At 46.2% G+C, this 23,592-nt stretch overlaps 1 protein-coding gene and 2 pseudogenes across 4 annotated transcripts in view; all 3 read right to left on the bottom strand.

Annotated features, from left to right (window-relative positions):
- The window catches only part of ZNF678 (zinc finger protein 678), a 53,889-nt gene extending 37,622 nt beyond the window's left edge, over window positions 1-16,267 (bottom strand). For all 4 annotated transcript variants that reach the window (XM_058430750.1, XM_032137694.2, XM_058430751.1 and 1 more), the window contains exon 1: window positions 16,109-16,267. In XM_058430750.1, coding sequence (XP_058286733.1) covers window positions 16,109-16,138 — 30 coding nt within the window. In that variant the 5' untranslated portion in view covers window positions 16,139-16,267. The remainder of the gene's footprint in view (window positions 1-16,108) is intronic.
- Window positions 16,268-18,581: 2,314 nt separating this feature from the next.
- Window positions 18,582-18,700, bottom strand: LOC116458204 (5S ribosomal RNA; annotated as a pseudogene).
- Window positions 18,701-20,221: 1,521 nt separating this feature from the next.
- On the bottom strand, window positions 20,222-20,341 carry LOC116458193 (5S ribosomal RNA; annotated as a pseudogene).
- Between the last annotated feature and the right edge of the window lie 3,251 nt (window positions 20,342-23,592).

Genomic DNA, 23,592 nt, shown 5'->3' with positions numbered 1-23,592 from the left:
ATCAAGAAGAGTCACTTTGAGAAGACAGGCCCTTTGATTAACAAAGTGTCATATTATCCAAAGCAATCTGAAAATTAACTCAAATCCCTATCACAATTCCTGTGCCACTTTTCATAGTAATAGAAAATGCAAGCCTACAATGTACATAGAACTACAAGAAATACTGAATGGCTAAACCAATCATGAGGAATAAGAAAAAAGCTGAGGGCATCATACTTGTGACCCACACAAAACAGTTCAAAAGTCACTGTTTGTAGATAACCTGGGGAAACCCTGCTAGGTACTCAGTGGGAGCCACACTCATCCACGCATCTGGTATTAGGCCCACCATATAACAGAACCCTGCCCTAGTGCCTGCTCCACAGAAAGTCCTGAAGACAATCCAGTCTGCCCAAAAACATGACAGGACTCACAACCACATGTGCTCCTGGTAACAAGCCCACTAAAAGTAAAACCCACTCCAGATTTGGCAGCAACCTTGTGACCCAGCTACAACCCTTTTTACTGCAAGCCCAGAAAAGATCTCATCAGCTTTGAGACCCAAAAGATGAAGATCTTTACCTACTGAAACTAGTTTATAAAAATGAAAAGAGGTGTTTGCTCCTTCAAATGCACAAACACCAATGCAAGTCTGTATTATTCCCATTCTAATGGTTCTATTTGAACACAGAACTGGAAGTCCTACATACAATAATTAAGCAAGAAAACATAGAAGATCAAAATTGAAAAGAAGAAAAAAAGTCACTGTTTGTAGATGGCATAATCTTATATATGTAAAACCATAAATAGTACACCAAGAAATAGCTTAAACTAATAAATGCATTCAGTAAAGTAGCAGAATATACAATTAACATACAAATACCAGTTTTGTTTACATAGAGTAGCAATAAACCAGTAAAAAAAATCTCATTTACAATAGCAACAAAATAATAGATTTCTTGGCAATAAATTTAACCAATGTGGTGAAAGACCTTTAAACAAAAAAAAAGATACTGATGAAAGAAATTAAAGAAGATACAAATAAATGTAAATATATGACATGTTTATGGATTGGAAGAATAAATATTATGTAAGTGCCATATTATCCAAAGCAAAGATTAATTCAAATTCCTATCAAAATTCTTGTGCCACTTTTTATAGTAATAGAAAATAAAGTCTACAATGTATATAAAACTATAAGAAATATTTAATGGCCAAAGCAATCATGAGGAATAAAACCAAATCTGGGGACATTATACTTCATTATTTAAAACTACATTTCAAGGCCACAGTATAAATAATAGAATGGTATATTTATAGGAACCAACACAAAAACCAGTGGAACAGAATACGGAGCCCAGAAGTAAATCTATGCATCTAAAGTTAATCTTTGACAAGGACACTACAAATACACAATGCAGAAAACATAGCATCTTCAGTACTTGGTGCTGTGAAAACTGGATACTCACAAGCACAATAATAAAATTAAATCATATTTCTTGTACCATACACAAAAATTAACTCAAAATAAAGACTTAAATTTAATACGTAAATCCTTTAAAAAATCTTTAAAAAAGCATATGAAAAGCCTCCATGATACTGACTTGGCAATGATTTTTTAAATATGTTATCAAAAGTATGGCAACAAAACCAAACATAAAGTTGTACTGTATCAAACTAAACATATTGTGCACAGCAAAAAATAAGAACCTTTAAGATGGGATAAAATATTTGCAAACCATGTATGGTAAGAGGTTAGTATTCAAAATATAGCAGAAACTCACACAAATCAGAAGCAAAACAGTAATAATAATACCCAACTAAAAAACAGGCAAAAGACTGAATTTTTTTGTTTTTGTTTTTGAGATGGAGTCTCGCTCTGTCACCCAGGCTGGAGTGCCATGGTGCAATCTCGGCTCACTGCAACCTCTGCCTCTCGGGTTCAAGCAATTCTCCTGCCTCAGCCTCCCGAGTAGCTGGGATTACAGGCACGTGCCACCACGCCCGGCTACAGACTGAATATTTTTTAACATATTAAAATGGCCAACAGGTGTGTAGAAAGATGTTAAACATTACCATGTGTCAGCAAATTGCAAATCAAAATCATGTGATAGCACTTTACAGCAGTTAGAATGGCTATCAAAAAGAAGAAATACAAGTGTTAACAAGGATGTGACAAAATATTTCTGTACACTCTTAATGAGTTGTAAACTGGAAGAGTCATTATGAAAACTAGCATGGAGGTTATTTTAAAAAACTAGAACTGTCTTACAATCCAGCAATTCCACTTCTGTATATAAACAAAATAAAATCGGTATCTCAGAGAAATATCTGCACCCCTGTATTCAATGAAGCATTACTGACAACTGTCAAGGATATTTTTTTTAAAAATGACTTATTTGTGGATGCTGAATGGATAAAGAAAATGTGGTATAAATAGACAACCAAATATTATTCTCCCATAAAAAAGAATGAAATTCTACTATTTCAACAACACAAATGGACCTGAGGACATTATGCTAAGCAAAATAAGCCAGGCACAGAAAGACAAACACTGTATGATCTCACTTAAATGAAGAATCTAAAAAGATTGAACTCAAAAAGCAGAGAGTTACAATGGTAATGACAAGCTCTGGAGGTAGAAAAAATGATAAGATGTTCAAACAGGACAAACTTTCAGTTATAAGATAAATAAGTTTTGGGGATCTAATGTATAGCTTTAAAATGTAGTTAAGACAGTGTTTTGTATGCTTAAAATTTGCTACAACAGTAGGAGACCTCAAGTGCTCTCACTACAAAAAAACATAACCATGTGAGGTGACATAAATTTTCATCAACTTAATTGTATTAAACATTTTACAATATATTATACCTATCAAATTATTACAATACACACAATACATAATTATGCAATTTTTATTGGTCAAAAAAATCAATGTTATGCACACACGCATATATACACGTGTGTATATACATATACATAAAACATACATACATATCAAGGACATGTTATGTATATACGTGTATGTATATATAAATACATACATATCAATGACACAATCCTAGTAAGCTTCAAACTAAACAAGAAAAAATTATAAAATAATAACTATTTAAAAATCAGGAAACAAATGGGAATTTAATACATGCTCAGCAATGTTCTAAGTTCCTCAGTGGCACAGTACATTTTTTAAATGTAGAAAGCAGATACATTAAACCATGTACAGTTTAGGAATTGGGGCACAGAGCATTTACAATATATGCCTCGGTACATACTAAAAAACTTAACATTTTGAAGTAAAATAACATTAGATTTTATTATATGGGGCAGATGCTTAGTGTTCTGATAAAATGATTTGAGTGTAACTTTCTGTAGAATCACATTTGAAACCTTCATAGGATATGAAATTATAAAGCAGAAAACATACAACATCTGGGTGTGGTGTTTCTGGGATTTCTAAACCAAATCCCAGTATCTCCACTACTCTTACACATTTTAGACAAGATTCAAAATGGGAATTAGAAAATGTTTAACACAGAGCTCCTTATAAATCACAGATAGCCCCATGTCCTGAAAAGCAATAAAAGAGCAGGCAGCCAGGTCCTCCAGTCCCTTGTAAGCCATGAAAAGGACTTTGATTTTCTTTGTAAGCTAGAAGGATTGTGGAAGAGGAAGTCCAGTCCTTAGAGAATTGAAGAGCATGGGACAGAAGATGTCTGTCTCTATATGAGAGCAAGAGAAAGAAACCAGGGCTTCTTAGAAATGATTTCCACTGGAGCATAGCTTCACAAACCACATTTTAAGATCTGGCTTTCTCCTTGACCTTTGGACATCTCATCTGTGTCATCTGCTTTATTCACTCCCACCTACTTCGATGTTTGGCTACTGTCTCCTGTCTCCTCACCCTCCGGGGCTTTTTTTTTTCTCCATATAGGTGATCAGGTTTGGTTTAGAGAACAGCCAAGGACTCTTTCATTAGAAAAAGTAGTATGACTTCTGCTGGGATTTTCCAATTACTAACTTAGTACTGTGCTCAGTGGAAAAAACAAAAGAGTCTAAAAATTTAACACCAAATACTGTTTCCTCACAGAAACTTTATGATATTTAAAAACTTTTCTAATTTGTGGGTCCTTAGCTCCACTACCCAGTGCTGTGCTGAATCAAAACTTGGTGGTGGTTGGCTGGGCATGGTGGCTCACATCTCTAATCCCAGCACTTTGACAGGCCAAGGCAGGCAAATCACGTAAGCCCAGGAGTTTGAGAGCAGCCTGGGCAACATGGCGAGACCCAGTCTCCCAGGGAAAAAAACAGGTGGTGGTAATGGGAAGTGGTAATGTGATTATAAGGTGCGGGCAACAATATTTTATGCCTCTGAATTTCTGGAGTTACCACTAATCTAAAATAAAGGACACAAATCAGCTGAAGAAAGAAAAAGGTTTATGTCATGATGCAACATCTTCAAGATTTTATTTTCTACACCAACAAATCCCTAAGTTTTTCTTAAAAACGGCGATCTGAAATTCATTCATGCAAAGCAGAGATTCCCTAAAACATTATACAAAAGAAAAAAAAGGCCAGGCGCGGTGGCTCATGCCTGTAATCCCAGCACTTTGGGAGCCTGAGGTAGGCAGATCACAAGGTCAAGAGATCGAGACCATCCTGGCCAACATGGTGAAACCTTGTTTCTACTAAAAATACAAAAAATTAGCTGGGCGTGGTGTCGTGCGCCTGTAGTCCCAGCTACTCAGGAAGCTGAGGCAGGAGGATAACTTGAACCCCAGAGGTAGAGGTTGCAGTGAGCCGAGATCATGCCACTGCACTCCAATCTGGCCACAGAGCGAGATTTCATCTCAAAAAAACAAAAGAAAAACAAAAGAAAAAAAAAAAACTCACAGAGTATATTAGAAATTGTGTATTGAAGTTATCCTCACCAAGAGAGGCCAGGTTTCTGTAGTTTTCTAACACCACATTTCTATTCTGTAGTTTTCTAACATCACAAATTCTGCTGAGCATAGTCAAGCAATTTCCACTCCTCCAGAGAGAATTCTATGATTGAATCCCTGAATGTCAAGAGTCTCTGAAAAAAAATAATAATAATAAAAAAATAAAACCAAAAACCACATACTACATACTTACTAAGTGGCCACGGGCATAATTCTTAATTTGGCTTAAGGTAAAATGAGAGTAAAGAGAACCAGTTCTGACTGAGTCCTGGAATTATCCAATAAGATAATTTTTTAACTCAGAAATATTTTCAAATATATTCACTAACTTTGAGGAAAAAATGCATAAGATCCATAAATCCAGTATATATACAATATCTTTCTAGATGACAAAGTATAAAATTAAGGGTACCCACACAGGCATTGCACAATTTTGAGTACTATATTTACACTGTATGGACTAAGTTGTGTGTATTTCTCAAATGGAAAAGTTGTGGTGAGTTAGAAGATATTTCTCACATTTTAATGTGTACAACAAATAACTGGAAACTTCAGATTTTGATTCAGGAGATCTGGGGTGAAGCCTGAGTTTCTGAATTTCTAAGAAGCTCACCAATGATGCCAATAATTCTAGCCCAATGAGAATATTCTGTCAAACATCCAGTAAGTGGCAGAGCCTGGGTTCATCCCAGTTTTTCTGACCAGTAAACAAAGATGAGAGCCTTCATTTTTCAAAGTAAGGTATATGCAAAGAGAATTAAAAAAGAGATGTGAGCTTGCTTACAGAATAAATGTGATGGTTTAAACAAATTAGCCAGTAAATTTACAACAGGTACTTAGTAATGCAGAGAAAAATAATTAACTCTATAGTAGAAAAATCTGTCAGAGAACTCTTTAACCAAGTGAATGAAATTAACATCAACTGTAATAGGACAAATTTTTATCATGTGCCATTGCACACAGAAGAACAAAACACCACTGTTGTAATACTGGTAGTCAAAAAATAAGTAACTTAAAATATTTTTCTTTTCTTTTCTTTTTTTTTTTTTGAGACAGAGTCTCATTCTGTCACCCAGGGTGGAGTGTGGTGGTGCAATCTCAACTCACTGCACCCTCCACCTCCCAGGTTGAAGCGATTCTGCCTCAGCCTCCTGAACAGCTGAGATTACAGGCATGCACCACCACACCCAGCTAGTTTTTTTAGTGGAGATGGGGTTTCACAGTGTTGGCCAGGCTGGTCTTGAACTCCTGACCTCAAGTGAACCGCCTGCCTTGGCCTCCCAAACTGCTGGGATTACAGGCATGAGCCACCACACCCAGCCAAAAAATAAATAACTTAAAATCTGAATCTAATCATGAAAAAACATCAGTTTGAATCTCCATATCTCCTCTCTTTTCTTTTACACTAAGTACCAGGGTACTGAAGCAATTTCCACCTGGGTACCAACCAAATAGACTGAGGAGAGAACCAAGTACTAGGTAACTCATTCCTCTTACTCTGAGAGGGAAGCAAAATTAGACCCTCTTATCAGCCTGGCCACAGTTTGCATAGAACATTTCCAAATTTCTCAGAGACTCCCAGGTGCTGGTGAGAGAGTTCTGGTGTCCCTGGATTGATGCCCTCATTGTGATTCAGGAAATTCACACTCAGGTTGATTCTGAATAGCAAATAAAACTGCCCTGGTGGAGCTGCAGAACCTGAATCCAGGTGTGACAGTACCTGTTCTGATGAGCTAACTCTTGGTTAAGAGGAAAGACAAAAATTCTCTACTCCAGTATCACAGTTTAAAGGTAACTATAGTTATAGTCATGGCTCTTGCTACTATGTGCTGCTAACCTCCCACTGCTCATGTGCTGGTTTACACTTAAAAATTTTGCCTGAGGTTCTGTTTAAACCAGGAGCCTCTCACACAAATGTAGCAGGTCATGGGACAATCTGAAATGCTCAAAAAAATCCCTCTAAAAGAAGGACTTTAAGATGTCTATGTTGATGTCTCAGAATGCAGAACATGTCTCCCATGGGTTTTCTGTTCATCTTCAATCCAAAGTCTTGTCCTGTCTTGTAAATCCCAGGCAGAAGTGAGATCTCCCGTGCAGATTCTAAGTGGGATCAACCTAGCTCAGCAATCTTGGATGTTACCGCAAGCAGAGTAAAACCAGAGGAGAGATTTCCTGATGGAGACTGCTCTAACACATTCCATAAAATGTTGACCTTTAGAGAAAAAAGCTGAGATGAAACTGATATAATTAAGAGTATTATGGGGGCCAAGCTTGAGGATTGCTACCTGGGAGTATAGTTTTAAGTTGACCTGAATATACACTTTGATTAGCAGTACTTCCAAGTGGATTTTCAAAGGCAAAAAAAAGAGGGCGGGGGAGCGGGACAAAAGAGTGAACTGATGCAAAGTTGTTTGTCTGCAATTCTCATTGGTTTACAGAAATAACATTAGTTAGTGATTGGTGAGTGACCATATAATACAGAGTGTGGGTTATAGTGTCTGGTGTGGCATTATTAGGTTAACTTACAGCTACTTGTAACAATAGCAAGCACTTTCAAGGAAAGAATACATTAAAAATGAGGAGTAGGTCATGTTTATGGCCTTATTATAACATCTCTCTGGGCCTGATGAGTAAAATGGCTCAGATTCTTCTGACAAAAGTTACTTTCTTTTCTCAAATCCCATGACCTGGATTTAGAATTTGGAGCTGCAGATTTACATCTTGGATGGGCCAGAAAGCAGCAGGTGCCCTCTACACATTTGTGGGCCTTTGGGCAAGAGAAAAAGGAGGAGTTTGAGGTCTCAAGTCATGTAATTAATACACGTGTGACCCTGTTTGGGTCTCTGGGTACCAGGGTCTTTGAGTTAGTTTCAGGTCTGAAGAAGCCAGGGCAGTGAATGGTTGATTGCTGCCCTGTGGAGTTGTTTTGGTAGAAGTCTGTTTGAACTTCTCTAGAAGAGACTGTAGATCCCAAATAGGCAGAGACCATTCTGCCTGCAGATTTTAGGGGCAGCATGCACTTTGCTGCACAAGTATGAGTTGTGACTAGAAGCCCAAGACGGAAAGCCTCTCTGGAGTGAAGCCTGGTAGGCACCTTATAAGTTTATACTATGTCTGGTAATTCTGGACAATGCTTGGGGAATATAACTACAAGTAAAATCATCTCTAATCCCAGAAAAACTCTCTACAATGGTAGAACAACAACAACAACAAAAAACTGGTTTAAATTACACAACTCAACCAGAATGTGACATGCATTACAGATAATCTGCTAAGAGATTAAAAAGACAGAATGTAAGTCACCTTAATTAGTCCTCAAGCAGCAGACCTGACCGCACCATTTATCATATATAGTTCATCCTAAATTCACCTGATAATTGGGGAAAGGGGGAGTCATCTGTGTTAGCTAATTTGCTATATTCCAATGAAAAACAAAATTCCCATATCTGCAAGGCATGAGGTAGTTTTGCAACTTAGAGCCAGGTTGCTTCTACTCTCCTACAGCAACAGTAATGAAAGAATCTATCTTCTTGGCTATTTACATTTCAAAGAAATAATTTCTGACTCTCCGAGCACCCATCTTCTGCTGGCCTGTATCCACTTCCAACTCTGGCCATCTGCCACCAAGGCACAGCTTACCACCCAGAGCTTACAGCCCATGCAAATGCTGACTGCTGTAGTTGTGCTCCCACACCGTTACAGTGCAGGGGCCCCTAGGCTGCAGGAGAGCCTGCAGGACTCCTGGGTAGAACTGCACTTTAGCAGTAATGGAAATGGAAACAGTGTTCCAACCTCAGATTCTATGTGTAATGGCAATAGGGGAAAAAAATACTGCTAGATGCCCAGCATAAGTCTGAATAAAATAGCTCCATGAGCTGTCATTATTACCCCCACCTTGCTTACAGACACTGTAAGATACTCACAAAGCTTCTGAAACAGACACCCAAAGCACTGGACAGAAAAACAGCTCTCAATCAGAGAAAGGTTATGTTAAGAGAAGAAAAGAAGTTGAAAATATCTTAAAGAAAAGCTTAGATTAAATAAGGGATTGGTAAATTCAACCAGAAAATATCTAGGTAAAAATTTTTTCATATACTAGTCATGATGTATATAGTATTTTTGAGATTAATATGACCTTAATTCACTGAAATATAAGACATTTTATATTTCAAAAGAATAAATAGCACTGATGTTAAAAATCACTACTTTAAGGGTTTGTTCAAAATAAATATTGCAGCCTCTTAGACAAGGCAGCATGAGAAATAAATAATATTGTGGCCTTATATATACACTATTGTTGAAAATACTGTTTAATTTAAATGAATGCAGGTCATCTACTAAAGACTACACATAACCACGCTAACTTTTCCTAAGTAATAAAAAGAAATCATGATATAGCTAGAAACTCTGCTGTACAGGTCATACATTAAACTGTTCTCGCTTCTGCAGTGTAAGTACTTCAAACTCCAAATGTCAGATAATCACCTTGGATGATCAGTTTTTTGTCAAAGGCACCTACTTAGTATCTGTTACCCTTTACCATTCTGGTTGCTGAATTTAATTCTATTCTTTGGGCTCAACTTTTGCATGTTCTTAATCAACTTTAAAAATTTTTTAAACAATAAATTTCTGCCAAATCAAAAAAACAAAAAACGATGCAAGAGAATCCAGGTCTTAGATAAAGACAACCATAAGTTAAAAAGAATGATTCAAATTTATTTAGCTGGTAAAATAATTTGCATATATTTCAAGAAGCAGAAGAAAAAATACATATAAGTTGTCCAGGTCAGGCATGGGGGTTCACACCTATAATCTTAGCACCTTGGCAGGCTGAGGTAGAAAGCACTCTTGAGGCCAGGAGTTCAAGACCAGTCTGGACAACATACTGAGACCCTGTCTCAACAACAACTTTACAAATTAGCCAGGCATAGTAGCATATGCCTGTAGTCCTAGTTATTCCAGAGGATGAGGCAGGAAGTCCTTAAGCCCAAGATTTCCAGGTTGCAATTAGCTATGATTGCACTCCAGCCTAAGTGAAAAAGCAACACCTTGTCTCAAAATAAATAAACAAAAGAATAATAAGATTTTTCTAAATTAAATACTTTAAGAAAAGGGAGGCTGGGCGCGGTGGCTCACACCTGTAATTCTAGCACTTTGGGAGGCTGAGGCGGGCGGATCACGAGGTCAGGAGATTGAGACTATCCCGGCTAACATGGTGAAACTCCGTCTCTACTAAAAATACAAAAAATTAGCCGGGCGTGATGGTGGGCACCTGTAGTCCCAGCCACTCGGGAGGTGAGGCAGGAGAATGGCGTGAACCCGGGAGGTGGAGCTTGCAGTGGGCCTATCGCGCCACTGCACCCCAGCCTGGGAGACAACGAGACTCTGTCTCAAAAAAAAAGAAAATAAAAGGGAGAAGAGAAAAATTTCTTCCCTCATTCTCATGTGGAAAAATTAAGTTTCTTCCTTATAATTTGTATTTGCTACTACAACAGCCCGGTCTTGAACTCCTGGACATTGGAATTCCAGTGAGCATTGGATTAGGCACATGAAAGAGGGTTTGTGGGGAAAAGAGCAAAAAAGAGAAAGGTGCTCTCAAGGATCCACAGGTGGGGGACAGTGAAGGATTGAAGGAAGAACTGGTTTATGCTCAGATACTGTTCCATGTGGGGCTATGCCCTGACTTATTTCTGTGTCCATGCAGGAAGATGAGATTATAATCAGCTAGTCCAGAAGCCCAGATTGATGAAGGGAGCAGGTTGTGGCTACAGAAACAGTATCTGAGGTAGGGGATATGCCAAGAGTCCTGAAGACACATGTGTGATTTTGGTCGGAGACTCTAGGAGCAAAGGTGTTGTATGTGAAATTCCTGAGAGTGAAGCCTTGTTCTGGAAGAGGCATGGCCACATCAATAGTTAGTGGCTATGTTCTTGAGTGGGTGGGAATCACGTGAAAGCAGCTGTGGGGAAAGGGGGTCTGTTTTCAGAACTCCTTCCCTCTAAGTCCTCAGTCCCCTCTCATCTTGGGAGGACACCTGGAATCACAGGACAGTGCAGTGTGACAGCCTGTGTACAGAACAGAGCCTCCCTTTGCTAAGAAAGGGCATCTGCCTCCAAGCTGCCGCTCCTGCACTTTTGACAAAACTTCTGACACCAGATGTGTGGAGTTCCCTGAACACCAACCAATTCTCCAACACCACTGGTTGCTCAACAATTCAATACTGACACCAGTCACTTTGCACAGACCTTGCAAGGCCAGGGCTCAGTCCCACATCACTGCCCCCACTACAGAGGCCAGTCACATGCACCAGGCACCCACCTATACTTCTTGAGTGACTGCCTGTAACTCTGGGACTCCCATAACCCCAAACTCAAGTTCAATAATTTGACAGAACTCCTCACAGAACTCAGCAAAACATGTACCAGTTTGTCATAAAAAGTACATCTCAAAACAGCCAAATGGAAGATCTGTATACAGCAAAGGAAAGTGGCAGGAGAAGATTGGGTGGGTAGGCAATCCTGGTAAATAGATGTGATTGAAGAAATTCCCCATCCTTAATGTTCTCAAAGAACAGCTGAATGAAAAGAAACACTCTTCTCATTCTGACTTAGATGATGCTCCCTTTTTTTTTAACCTATTACAAAGCCAGACACAGATTGCAAATTCCCATTTTTGTCTCATAAACAATCACCTGAACAATTCTCTTTAGTGGTAAAAAAAAAAAAAAAAAAAAAAAGGTACTTGTTCACCAACCACTGCTTAACCCACTTATGCTGGAGGTGGCAAATTTTTTTGTGTGTGAAAAATCAGACCATGGTGATGACCCTGAGCAGTAGGGTCATCTAGCAGTAGGAAGTATAAATAACTCCATGAGCTTAGTGCTCCCATAATGGAACACTAGGCATAAATGGGTTAGCTTCTCTCTTTCCAACAGGCCCCTGATCTTTGATGCATACTCAGCCTAAGCCAACAAATAATCCCTCTTTATGCCCCTCCTAAACACAGGCTGACCTCAGGGTGAAACATTCTCTGATCTAGGATCTAATTTTGGCACCTTTCATCCTGTCCTCCCCTTCCCACATTCTTTCTAGTCTTGTGTGTTCCCCTTTAAATAAAGCCCTTTCCTGCCTAACATTTCAGACGACTGCAGATATAGTTGGTATTTTTCCCCTGTTGCAATACTCCTTTAGAATTAAGTAACTTTTTAGGTAAAGCTAAATTAGCTTTATTTGACAAAGTCTAGAAACAGCCCAGGACAACGAAATTTTATCCTCAGAAAGAGCTTCTGAACCCGTCTTCCAACCCAACCCCATTTGCATCTGCCTGTGGATCTCCCACTTTCCAGGGCTCTGTAGCTTCTCTCAATGTAAAGAGCTCTTCCATGCTTGTGTGAGCAGGCTGGGACACCTGCAGAGGAGGCTCCTCAGGAAGCACTAACTGGGCCTTCAATGACCTTCTTTTGCAGGCTCAAGATTGGCCTTAACTTAGAGTCGCTGGGCTCAGATTTCTACTTTCCAGTCAGGGCTATTCATTTAGTTTTAAATGAGAAAACGCCCAGTGTTTGAAGAATTCAGCAAAATCACTCAAAGACAGTGTTTATAAAAGGGAATAAAATTGTAAGACACTTACATTTTATATTTCAAAAGGAAAGGCAAAAGTGTCTATTCCTTTCAGATAACAAAAACGTCAATTGAATATTTCTATAACAGATCATTTAGGAAACACTTACTAAATGTGAACCCTTCTAAGAGGAGCCATGTCCCATCTCCTAAAACTTAGCATTGAATTTGCATGTCCAGATAATTGAATACAGAACATTTAACGTCACAAATTATCCACCCTGTAAAAAAGAGGAACTGATGTTTCATGAATCTATATAATTTACTAATTAATCTACCATACTGTCTTGTGAAAGTGAATTTCCTATACGCATAATGAAAAAGAGATGCTTCCTATTTTTTTCCCCTGGTAGAATTCCCAAACTTAAGCCCTGAGATTCTGTTTGAAATCACCCTTAAAATAGAACAGAACTGAGAAACTTACTATACTCACTCTGATGAAGAAAAAGGTAAATGAGTTTTTTAACAAATGAAATATATGACTACATAGTTTTTTCCTAGAATTCACCACTTTCATGCCCTTTGTAAATATTTTCTAACCTTTCAAGCTCTACCGATAAAGTGTAATATATACTTAATAAAAAGCTGATGATGATAAGTGAACAAATCTTTTTAAGGTGACAAACTCAGGGAGTAGCAATGCTACCTGGAACACAGACACATCCGACTCAAGCATCAAGTCCGGCTATCCTATAATTTGGGACATTCTCCCACTCCCCATTCTGCTCACTGAAGTGCTCACTGACCACTCTGTCTGGAGACAATGCACTGTGCCTCACGGTGTGCCCCAGGGATGTTTTGCTTTGCATGTTCTCGCACCAGCTCCCTGGAGTAGGTTTTGCTTGTCCTTTGGACTAGTTTTTCTCCCTTCACAAGTCTGAGAATCCAAAGGGCAGGAATTATTTCTGTCTTCTCCCAACACCACTGATGTGTCTCCAGGCAATGAACTTGGGGGTTGAGGGAGAATGCCTAAGGGGTTAGCTTTTTAGATGAAGGGTGTACCAGAAGACTTCTCTCAGCCCCAGGACATCCAGCTCCTCCACTGAGAGGCTCCATCTCCATGCCATAGGCTGTCCTCTGGGAGGAAAAAACCCAGAAACTAAAATTCACTAGATACTCCAAGAGATACAGCCACTGTGGGCATCTTGGGGCCATTCCCAGACAATTCTGAAATTCAGGACTAGGATAAGAGTGGCTGAGGAGCCAGGCGCGGTGGCTCACGCCTGTAATCCCAGCACTTTGGGAGGCCGACGTGGGCAGATCACCAGGTCAGGAGATCAAGACCATCCTGGCTAACACGGTGAAACCCCGTCTCTACTCAAAATACAAAAAAATTAGCCGGGCATGGTGGCGGACGCCTGCAGTCCCAGCTACTCGGGAGGCTGAGGCAGAACGGCGTGAACACGGGAGGCGGAGCTTGCAGTGAGCCAAGATCACGCCACTGCGCTCCAGCCTGGGCGACAGAGCGAGACTCCGTCTCAAAAAATAAATAAAAAATAAAAAAGAGTGGCTGAGGATACAACAAGCTGTAAAGTTTCCAAAGCGGAAACTCAACTCAAAGATATTGTACAAGGCATCTGTGGCTAGGAAAGATAAAAAGCAGAGTGGCACAAATATTGCTTTACAATAGAGTGCCAGGGGGTTATTCTCTGCTTTCACAAACAGAAAACAAATCTTTAAAGAGTGCCACAAGCATGAGTAACTAGTGAAACCCAATCTCTACAAAAAAATAAAATAAAAAGAATTAGCCGGGCATGGTAGCACACACATTTAATCCTAGCCACTCAGGAGGCTGAGGCAGAAAAATCACTTGAGTCCAGGAGTTGGAGGCTTCAGTGAGCTATGACAATGTCACTGCATTCCAGCAGCCTGGATGACAGAGCAAGATCCTCTTAAAAACAACAACAAGCCAGGCGTGGTGGCTCACGCCTGTAATCCCAACACTTTGGGAGGGAGAGGCGGGCAGATCACGAGGTCAAGAGATCAAGACAATCCTGGCCAACATGGTGAAACCCCGTCTCTACTAAAAATACAAAAATTAGCCAGGTGTGGTGGTGCACGCCTATAGTCCCAGCTACTTGGGATGCTAAGGCAGGAAAATCGCTTGAACCCAGGAGGCGGAGGGTGCAGTGAGCCGAGATCACGCCACTGCACTCCAGCCTGGCAACAGAGGGAGACTCCAACTCAACCAGAAAAAAAAAAAAAAAAAAAAAAAAAGAGCCAGGTGGGGAAAAAAACAACAGGCCAGGGTGCGGTGGCTCACGCCTGTAATCCCAGCACTTTGGGAGGCCAAGGCGGGGGATCACAAGGTCAGGAGTTGGAGACCAGCCTGACCAACATGGTGAAACTAAAATACAAAATACTAAAAATATAAAAATTAGCCGGGGGTGGGGGCGTGTGTCTGTAATCCCAGCTACTCAGGAAGCTGAGGCAGGAGAATCGTTTGAACCCGGGAGGCAGAGGTTGCAGTGAGCCAAGATCGCGCCACTGCACTACAGCCTGGGCTACAGAGCGAGACTCCTTCTTAAAGAAAAAACAAAAACAAAAACAAACAAAACAACAACAACAACAGCAACAACAAAGAGTGCCCTCCAATGTTCTGTGAAAAAATGATTAATTAAAATATTGTGCCTGGAGTACGCAATAAAAGACAAATAGCTGACAATGTTGTGAATTGAAGAGGTGACGGTGTTTTTTATGAATTTTGGAAATAAACTGAAAATTTAGTATTTTATTGCAGGCAGGAGTTAGGCTGGGGGAACAGAGGCGTGGATTTGAGACCCTGCTTTCCATGTTATTTGGAAAATGCAGGGGAAAACCAGTCTCTTGTTCAGTGTTAAAATAATTAGCAGGCAATTAGACTGAGGTGGCTCTAGTGTCTTGCGTTTCTACATGAAAAAGAATATTAATAGCTCAAATGCATTTCTTGTTAATGACTACCTTAAGTGGAAACAAAATCCAGGTTCAACCAATCACAAAACTCCAATTAATCATTAAATAACCAGGAAATTTCCACCTGGACAGTCCAAATAAGGTGACTGTAACTATAGCCAGTCAATCATTAAATTTGGCTTGCTTCCTCATGCACCTTACAAAAAGTCTTTCCTTCAAGCACCTCCTCCATAAACCCACAAGCCACACACCACAGCTGGGCGCTCTCCCATTCATGAAACTCCCTTTGCTCAAACAAACTCTTCAAAGCTTTAAGAGTGACGCCATTTTTCACAGGAAAAAGGATGGACTGCACAGCTAAGATGAACCCCATGGAATAGCTCTTCCCACGCATGTTTCGCACACCGATTTGGCTTCTTCCCGATGACCCTCCCCTCTGGACCAAGCACACAGTCTGGGGGACCCGCGGGGCTGAGGCTTCATAGCCGCCCAGAGGCCCGGGCGGAAGCCGAGGCGCAGTGATGGGAGGAGAATCCCTTGGCGGCCTGGCCCCGCCCCGACCCGACCCAGAGGTGACAGATCCCACCGGTGCCAGCCGGGACTCCCGGCCGCGGACTCTGGTACTGACGCCAGGAGGCCGGGCCGCCATCTTGGAACACCCTCCCGGGAACTCTCACCATTTTCCGGCTTTCGGGGTGTCCTGGCATCTTAGCTATGTAACTCTCAGCACCTGCAGGTCACAGGGAAACCAGATACTGCAGCAGCAGAGTCACCAGGGCCTCCCGCAGCTGAGGATAAATAGCCGAGAATACGGGACCGAAGCTCCAGCTGCGGTACAAGACAAAGACCCCGCCAGATCCCGGAAACCGCCTCTGCCCCTCAAGCTGCGCTCCTGATTGGACAGTTCCCACGTCAATGTCCCTGATTGGACAGGGCTCCAGGACCCGCCTCCTTTAGTTATGAGTGACAGGAGATGAGGTCCGCAGAGGGGTTGAATGAGACTATTAATAAAATGGGCAATTTTTTTGTATCCTTCCAAAATTGTTCCATGTCTTTCCATGCATACCATCTTTAATAAAGGGCGCACTCTTAAGCCAATCTGGAATCTCTGTTCCTGGAGAAAAACCTGAAGATGAGTTTTCTTCCTAAAGCACAGAACAGTCGGAAGCCGAGGCGTGCTTGGGAATGCTGGCGGGTGGAAAGGGGAGGCTGCCTGTGCATTCCGGTGCACCTGTGGAACTGTCCTTGCAAGCAGGACCCAGCTCCAGAACAGCTTCGCAATGCATGTGTTTCTGACCAAAGGGGGCCTGCTGTCCACCCGCCTCTTCTGCTGGGGAGGGCAGCGCATGGTTGGGGTATTCACACCCAGGCAGGTGTCCCAGGCCAGTCCCCTGTCAACCCATCACAATAAAAAAGTCAGAATCTGTTTTCAAAAGTATATTCAAAGGCACATGTTTAGGATACCTACCTGAGAGCATAGACTAAAGCTGCCCTGAATATACACTCCAATTAGTACCATTGCAAGTGGGTTTTAAGAAAAGAGGCGGTTCCTAAAATTTTCATCAAAAATTTACATTAAAATCCATAAGCCACTGACTGGCTATACATTGTTCTTTGCATCACAAATTCCAGATGAGACAGCTAGTTAGGAACAACATACCTTTAAACAATTGCCCCTGGGAAAGGGTGTGGAGATGTGTCTCAAATCCCATACTCAAGTCTCTCTGGGCCAGAAAAGTCTTCTGTACCTCACAGAGCTTCAGCTGTTCAGAGCTATTCTTCTTTTCTTATCTCCATAGTCAGTACACTTGGACCCTTAACAAGAAATAAGTTCAAACAGAAAACTTGCCAAGCCACAGGAATAATGGCCTGTCAGTGCCCTTCCGGAAGCTGATTGTCACCTTCCTTCAACACCCTTTCCACAGCTTCCCCCAACACACACATCCTGGATCCCGGGAGAGAGGGGCTGAGGCACACCCAGACACACCTCACGACCACCACCACGAGCAAAACCACCCCCCCACACACACAGACACACACGGGCGCACTCGCGCGGGTACACACACACACACACACAGAGGGAAAGAGACAGCTTGAAGGAGAGCAAGAGAGAGGGATGGAGAGATAGAAGGGAGGAAGAGAGAGACAGCGATAGAGAGAGAGACAGAGTGAGGGAGGAGAGAGAGAGAGAGAAGGCGAAAGAAAGGGCGCAAGGGGAGGGGGGAGGGAGAGAGAGAGGGAAAGAGAGAGAAGGCGAAAGAAAGGGCGCAAGGTGGAGGGGGAAGACGAGAAAGAGGGTGAGGGAGATAAAGAGTGAGAGCCATAGAGCCTTAGAGAGGGAGAGCTCTGCTCTGGTACACAGGGCCCCATTGAGCAGGCCTGGGTAGGGTGGAGGGTGCTTGGGCTGGGCCAGAACAGGGTGGCAGGTCCGCCCACGCAGGTGGACCAACGGAGGCCTGAGACGTGTTTTTTCTTGCATTGGTTGGTTGATTTGGGGGTGCGTTTCCTAGGGTTTTTCCTTGTTGGCTCCTCCCTGTCCTCTCGGTGCGGTGGGCCCCGATATTTGTAGAGTGCGCCCGTCTGTCTGGCGAGAGCCGAGGGGCCGAGCTTGCCGACGGAGCCGGAGGCCTGGGTCTGTCTCGTGTCCTCGGTACTAGAGTTTACACGAAGTTGGTGGCAATGGGATTCCGGGTGCACAGGGACGGTTGTTTTGGTGGCTAATGAAGGCAATGACCTTCCCCGGGGGGAAGCAGCCCATGCATTCTGGAGCAGAGGTCTTGGCTGGCGTCTGTGGGACCCGCTGCCCCTGCCTGCCCCTTCCCTGGGCTTGGACGGTGGCGGCGGCGCCGGACGATTGAATTGAAGTGCCTGCGCCTCCCGGGAGCGGGAAGACACCTGGGACGGCAGGGAATCCGCCCCTACGCCTTCAGGGTCGGGCCCCGGCCAGCCGCAACCCGGGCTCCTGCTGGGGCGGCGGCGAGGCGGGAGAGGTGTGATGCTGCTACCTGGCGGTGCTGCAGTGGCGGACCCCAGGTCCCGGGCTGCTGCGGGGCGCAGGAGGGCGGAAAAGGGGGAGCAGAGTCAGGGGGCGGTGAAGCAAGGAGATAAAAGGGGAAAAGAGGAAAGGGGAAAGGGGGCTGGAAGCCAAAATCCCTACAGCACCCGGTATTCCCAGGTGGAATCCCATCCAAGTACTAACTGGGCCGACCCTGCTTAGCTTCACGAGATCAGACAAGATCAGGCGCGTTCAGGTTGGTATGGTCGTGGGCCGTGACAGTGGCGCCTGGCCGCCCCAAGAACTCGGCCCAACGACGCGTGGAGACTCCAGGTGACCCGCCACCCGGAGGACGCGGGGCTCGGATGGGAGACCCCAGAGCCGCTCGCCCGCGCCTGGGCTGGGCTGCTCTCCTCCCTCTCTGCCTGAGCACCGCTGGCCGCCGCCCTGCCCCTTCCCTTGGCCTCCTAGAGCCTCCGGCAGTAGCGGGCGGCCAAGCCCCACGAACACCACGGCGCCGCCCTGCTGCCGAACGGGGGCGCCAGAGGCCTCCGTCCCCTGCCCAGGCTTCGGGCTCTCGGGGCGGCCTCCCTTCCGCCGACGCTCCAAGCCTTCCCCTGCCTCCCGAGCTCCCGAGCTTCCACCACATCCGGCTGCTCAGGACTGGGTGTGCTCCGAGGCGTCAGGGCCCAGGCCCTCCGGTCTTCCGCCTTAGGGCTGAGAGTTGGTTTTGGATCCCTCGCTGCCCCTCCTGCAAACATACACCCACACACAGACACACAGACAAAGACACAGACACAGACAGCTTGAAGGAGAGCCAGAGAGAGGGATGGAGACATAGAAACGGAGGGAGAGAGAGACAGTGATAGAGAGACAGAGTGAGTCAGGAGAGAGAGAGAAGGCGACAGAAAGAGCACGAGGTGGAGGGGGAAGACGAAGAGAGAGGGTGAGGGACCTAGACAGCCATAGAGCCTTGGAGAGGGAGTGTAGACAGGGCCCCTTTGAACAGGCCGGGGTAGGGCGGAGGGTGCTTGGGCTGGGCCAGAACAGGGTGGAAGGGCTAACGGAATGACCCAACAGAGCCCTGAGCCGTATTTTTTGTTGGATTGGTTGCTTTGGTGGTGCGTTTCATAGAACTTTTCCTTTGTTGGCTCCTCCCTGTCCTCTTGGTGCGGTGGGCCCCGAGATTTGTAGAGTGCTACCGTCCCTCTGGCGAGAGCTGTGGCACCGAGCATGCCCACGGGGCAGAAGCCTAGGTCTGTCTCGTGTCCTCGGGACTGGAGTTTATACGAAGGTGGTGGCAATGGGATTCCGAGTGCACAGGGACGGTTTTCCTGGTGGCTGGCGAAGGCAATATCCTTCCCCTGGGGAAAGCAGCCCATGCGTTCTGGAGCGGAGGTCTTGGCTGGTGTCTTGTGGGGCCCGCTTCCCCTGCCCACCCCTTCCCCCGGCTTGGACGGTGGCAGCGGCGCCGGATGAGTGAATTAAATTCCCTGGGCGTCCCGGGAGAGGGAAGATACCCGGGACGGCAGGGAACCCGCCCCTGAGCCTTCGAGGTTGGCCCCGGCCCGCCCTGCCCCGGGCAGCGATCTGGGCTACTGATGGGGTGCCTGCCAGGCGGAAGAGCTGGGAAGTTGCTAACTGGCGGTGCTGCAGTGGCGTGGCGGACGCCCCACAAGGACGTCCCGGGGTACCACGAGGGCGCAGGCGGGCGGAAAAGGAGGAGCAGAGTCAGGGGGCGGTTGGGAAGCACCGCGATAAAAGGGAGAAAGAGGGAGGGACCGGGAAAATAAAAAGCCTACAGCACCCGGTATTCCCAAGCGGTCTCCCAGTTAAGTACTAACCAGGCCTGACCCTACTTAGCTTCGAGAGATCAGACAAGATTAGACGCGTTCAGGGTGGTATGGCCATAGACGCCTGGCAGCCCCAAGAGCTCGGCTCAGTCTTGCGCGCCCGACTCCAGGCATCCCGGCAACCTCGGGTCCACGGGGCTCGGATCAAGTACCCCTGAGCTGCTCGCCGGCGGCCGAGCTGGTCTGCTCTCCCCCTCTATCGGCCGCTCTCCCCCTCTATCGGCCGCTCTCCCGCTGTAGGCCCTAGCACCGTCCGCCGCGCGCTGCGCCTTCCGCTGGCCTCCCAGAGTCTCCGGCAGTAGTTGGTGGCCAGGCCAAGCGCGGGACCGCCACAGCGCTGCCCTGCTGCCGGGCGGGGGCGCCAGAGGCCTCTATCTCCCGCACAGGCTTCGGGCTCTCGAGGTGGCCTCCCTTCCCGCGAAGATCCAGGCCTTCCCCCAGCTCCCGAGCTCCCGAGCTTCCACTACATCGGGCCCGCTCAGGACCGCGTGTGCTCCGAGGCGTCAGGGCCCAGGGCCCACGGTCCTGGTATCCCCTCCGGTCCTCTGCCTTAGCACTAAGGGATTGTTTTGGATCCCTCTGCAAGGCCCCCTCTTGTCCCACCCACCCAGAACCTCTAGGGCTGCCCAAGGGCGATCAGCCGACCCAGTCCTGCGGGCCCTCTTTCTCACAAAGCCTTCACCCCTGTCGCCTGTCCCGACGAGGACCCAGCCCGTGGGCAACAAGGGGGCCGGGTGAGTTCTGCTTTGCCCCGCGCTGGCACCAAAGCCGGCAGCCTGATCCTGGGAGAGAGGGGCCGAGGCACACCGAGACACAACTCACGACCACCATGAGCAAAACCACCCATTCACACAGGGGCGCACGCGCGCGGCCACACACACACACACACACACACACACACACACACACACAGCTTGAAGGAGAGCAAGATGGATGGAGAGATAGAAACGGAGGGAGAGAGAGACAGCGATAGAGAGACATAGCGAGGGAAGAGAGAGAGAGAGAAGGCGACAGAAAGAGCGCGAGGTGGAGGGGGAAGAAGAGAAGGAGAGAAAGCGCTCTCCAAGCCACAGAGAGAGAGACAGGGTGAGGGAGGAGAGACAGAGAGAGAGAGAGAGAGAAAAGGCGACAGAAAAAGCCCGAGGTGGAGGGGAAGAAGAGAAAGAGAGGGTGAGGGACCTAGAGAGCGAGAACAATAGAGCCTTGGAGAGGGAGCGCTCTGCTCTGGTAGACAGGGCCCCTTTGAGCAGGCCTGGGTAGGTGGAGGGTGCTTGGGCTGGGCCAGAACAGGCTTTGGGCTCTCCAGGCAGCCTCCCTTCCGCTGAAACTCCAGGCCTTCCCCCGGCTCCCGAGCTCCCGAGATTCCACCACATCGGGCCCGCTCAGGACGGGGTGTGCTCCGAGGCGTCAGGGCCCAGGGCCCACGGTCCTGGGTCCTGAGATCCCCTCCGGTCGTCCGCCTTAGCGCTGAGGGATTGTTTTGGATCCCTCGCTGCCCCTCCTGCAAGGCCCCCTCTTGCCTTACCCAGCCAGAGCTGCCAGGGCTGCCCAAGGGCGATAAGCCGACCCAGCCCCGCGGGCCCTATTTCTCACAAAGCCTTCACCACCGTTGCCTTTCCCGAGGAGGACCCTGCCTGTCGGCAACAAGGGGTCCGGCGAGGGGGCACTGTTTGCCCCGCGTTGGCACCAAAGCCGGCAGTCTGATCCCGGGAGACAGGGGGTGAGGCCCACCCAGGCACAACTAACGACCACCACAAGCTAAACCACCGCCCCGCCCCCCCACAAAGGGTGCACGCGCGTGGGCAAACACACACACACAGACACAGACAAAGATACACACAGAGACAGCTTGAAGGAGAGCAAAGAATGAGGGATGGAGAGATAGAAACGCAGGAAGAGAGAGACAGCGGTAGAGAGAGGCAGGGTGAGGGTGGAGAGAGAGAGAAGGGTGAGAGAGAGAGAAAGAGAGAGAAGGTGACAAAAAGAGCGCGAGGTAAAGGGGGAAGAAGAGAAAGAGAGGGTGAGGGACCTAGAAAGCGAGATCCATAGAGCCTTGGAGAGGAAGCGTTCTGCTCCAGTACACAGGGCCCCTTTGAGCAGGCTGGGGTAGGGTGGAGGGTGCTTGAGCTGGGCCAGAACAGGGTGGCAGGGCCGCCCACGAGGGTGGGCCAGTGGAGCCCTGAGACGTATTTTTCTTGGATTGGTTGGTTGCGTTGGAGGTGCGTTTCGTAGGGTTTTTCCTTTGTTTGCTCCTTCCTGTCCACTTGTTGCGGTGGGCCCCGAGATTTGTAGACTGTCCCCGTCCATCTGGCGAGAGCCCTGACGCCTAGGGTGCCCATGGGGCCTGAGGCCTGGGCCTCTCTTGTGTCCTTGGGACTGGAGTTTACATGAAGTTGTTGGCAATGGGATTCCGGGTGTACAGTTACGGTTTTCCTGGTGACTGGAGAAGGTAATGTCCTTCCCCCCCGGGAAAGCAGCCCAAGCATTCTGGAGCGGAGGTCTTGGCTGGCATCTGTGGGACCCGCTGCCCCTGCCCGCCCCTTCCCCCAGCTTGGACGGTGGTGGAGGCGGCGCCAGATGAGTGAATTGAATTGCCTGGGGGTCCCGGGAGCGGAAACCTCTCAGGACTGCAGAGAACCTGCCCCTGCGTCTTTGGGGTCAGGCCCTGGCCAGCCGCTCCCTGCGCAGCAAGCCGGGCTCCTGCTGCTGTGGCGGCGGCGAGGTGGAAGAGGTGGGATGCCGCTACCTTGAGGTGCTGCAATTGTGGACCCCCACGAGGAGGTCCCGGGCTGCAGCGGGGACGCAGGCGTGCAGAAAATGGGGAGCAGAGTCAGGGGGCTGTTGGGAAGCAGGGCGATAAAAGGGGTAAACAGGGAGGGAGCAGGAAGCCAAAAAGCCTTCAGCACCCGGTATTTCTGTTGTGGGAAACTGAGGACCAGAGAGACCGATAATGGGAAAACAGGAGGATGTTTATATTAAGGTACACACTGACTCAGTGGATTACCATTCAAAAAAATGAGTGTTGAACAAAACAGAGTTTGGTTTATAAAGGCTAGCATACAAGAGCAAAACAAAGGCAGTAAATCATATATTGACAGGTCACGTAATCTATAGCATAACTGATGACTTGATATAACTTGTGGCTTTGTAGCTGCTTCAAAAGAAGAAACAAGAACTGTCTAAATACAGACATTTGTCCTTTTTTTTTTTTTTTCCTTCACGCTTGCTCCAGAGGAGGGGTGTCTGGGGCCTATTCCGTTGGTTTTGACTTCAGGGACAGCATTATCCTAATGCTATCCCTCCCCCCTCCCCC

The sequence above is a fragment of the Hylobates moloch genome, unplaced genomic scaffold (genome assembly GCF_009828535.3).
Source record: "Hylobates moloch isolate HMO894 unplaced genomic scaffold, HMol_V3 SCAFFOLD_18, whole genome shotgun sequence".
NCBI lineage: Eukaryota > Metazoa > Chordata > Mammalia > Primates > Hylobatidae > Hylobates > Hylobates moloch.
This window is presented reverse-complemented; position numbering and strand designations above follow the sequence as displayed.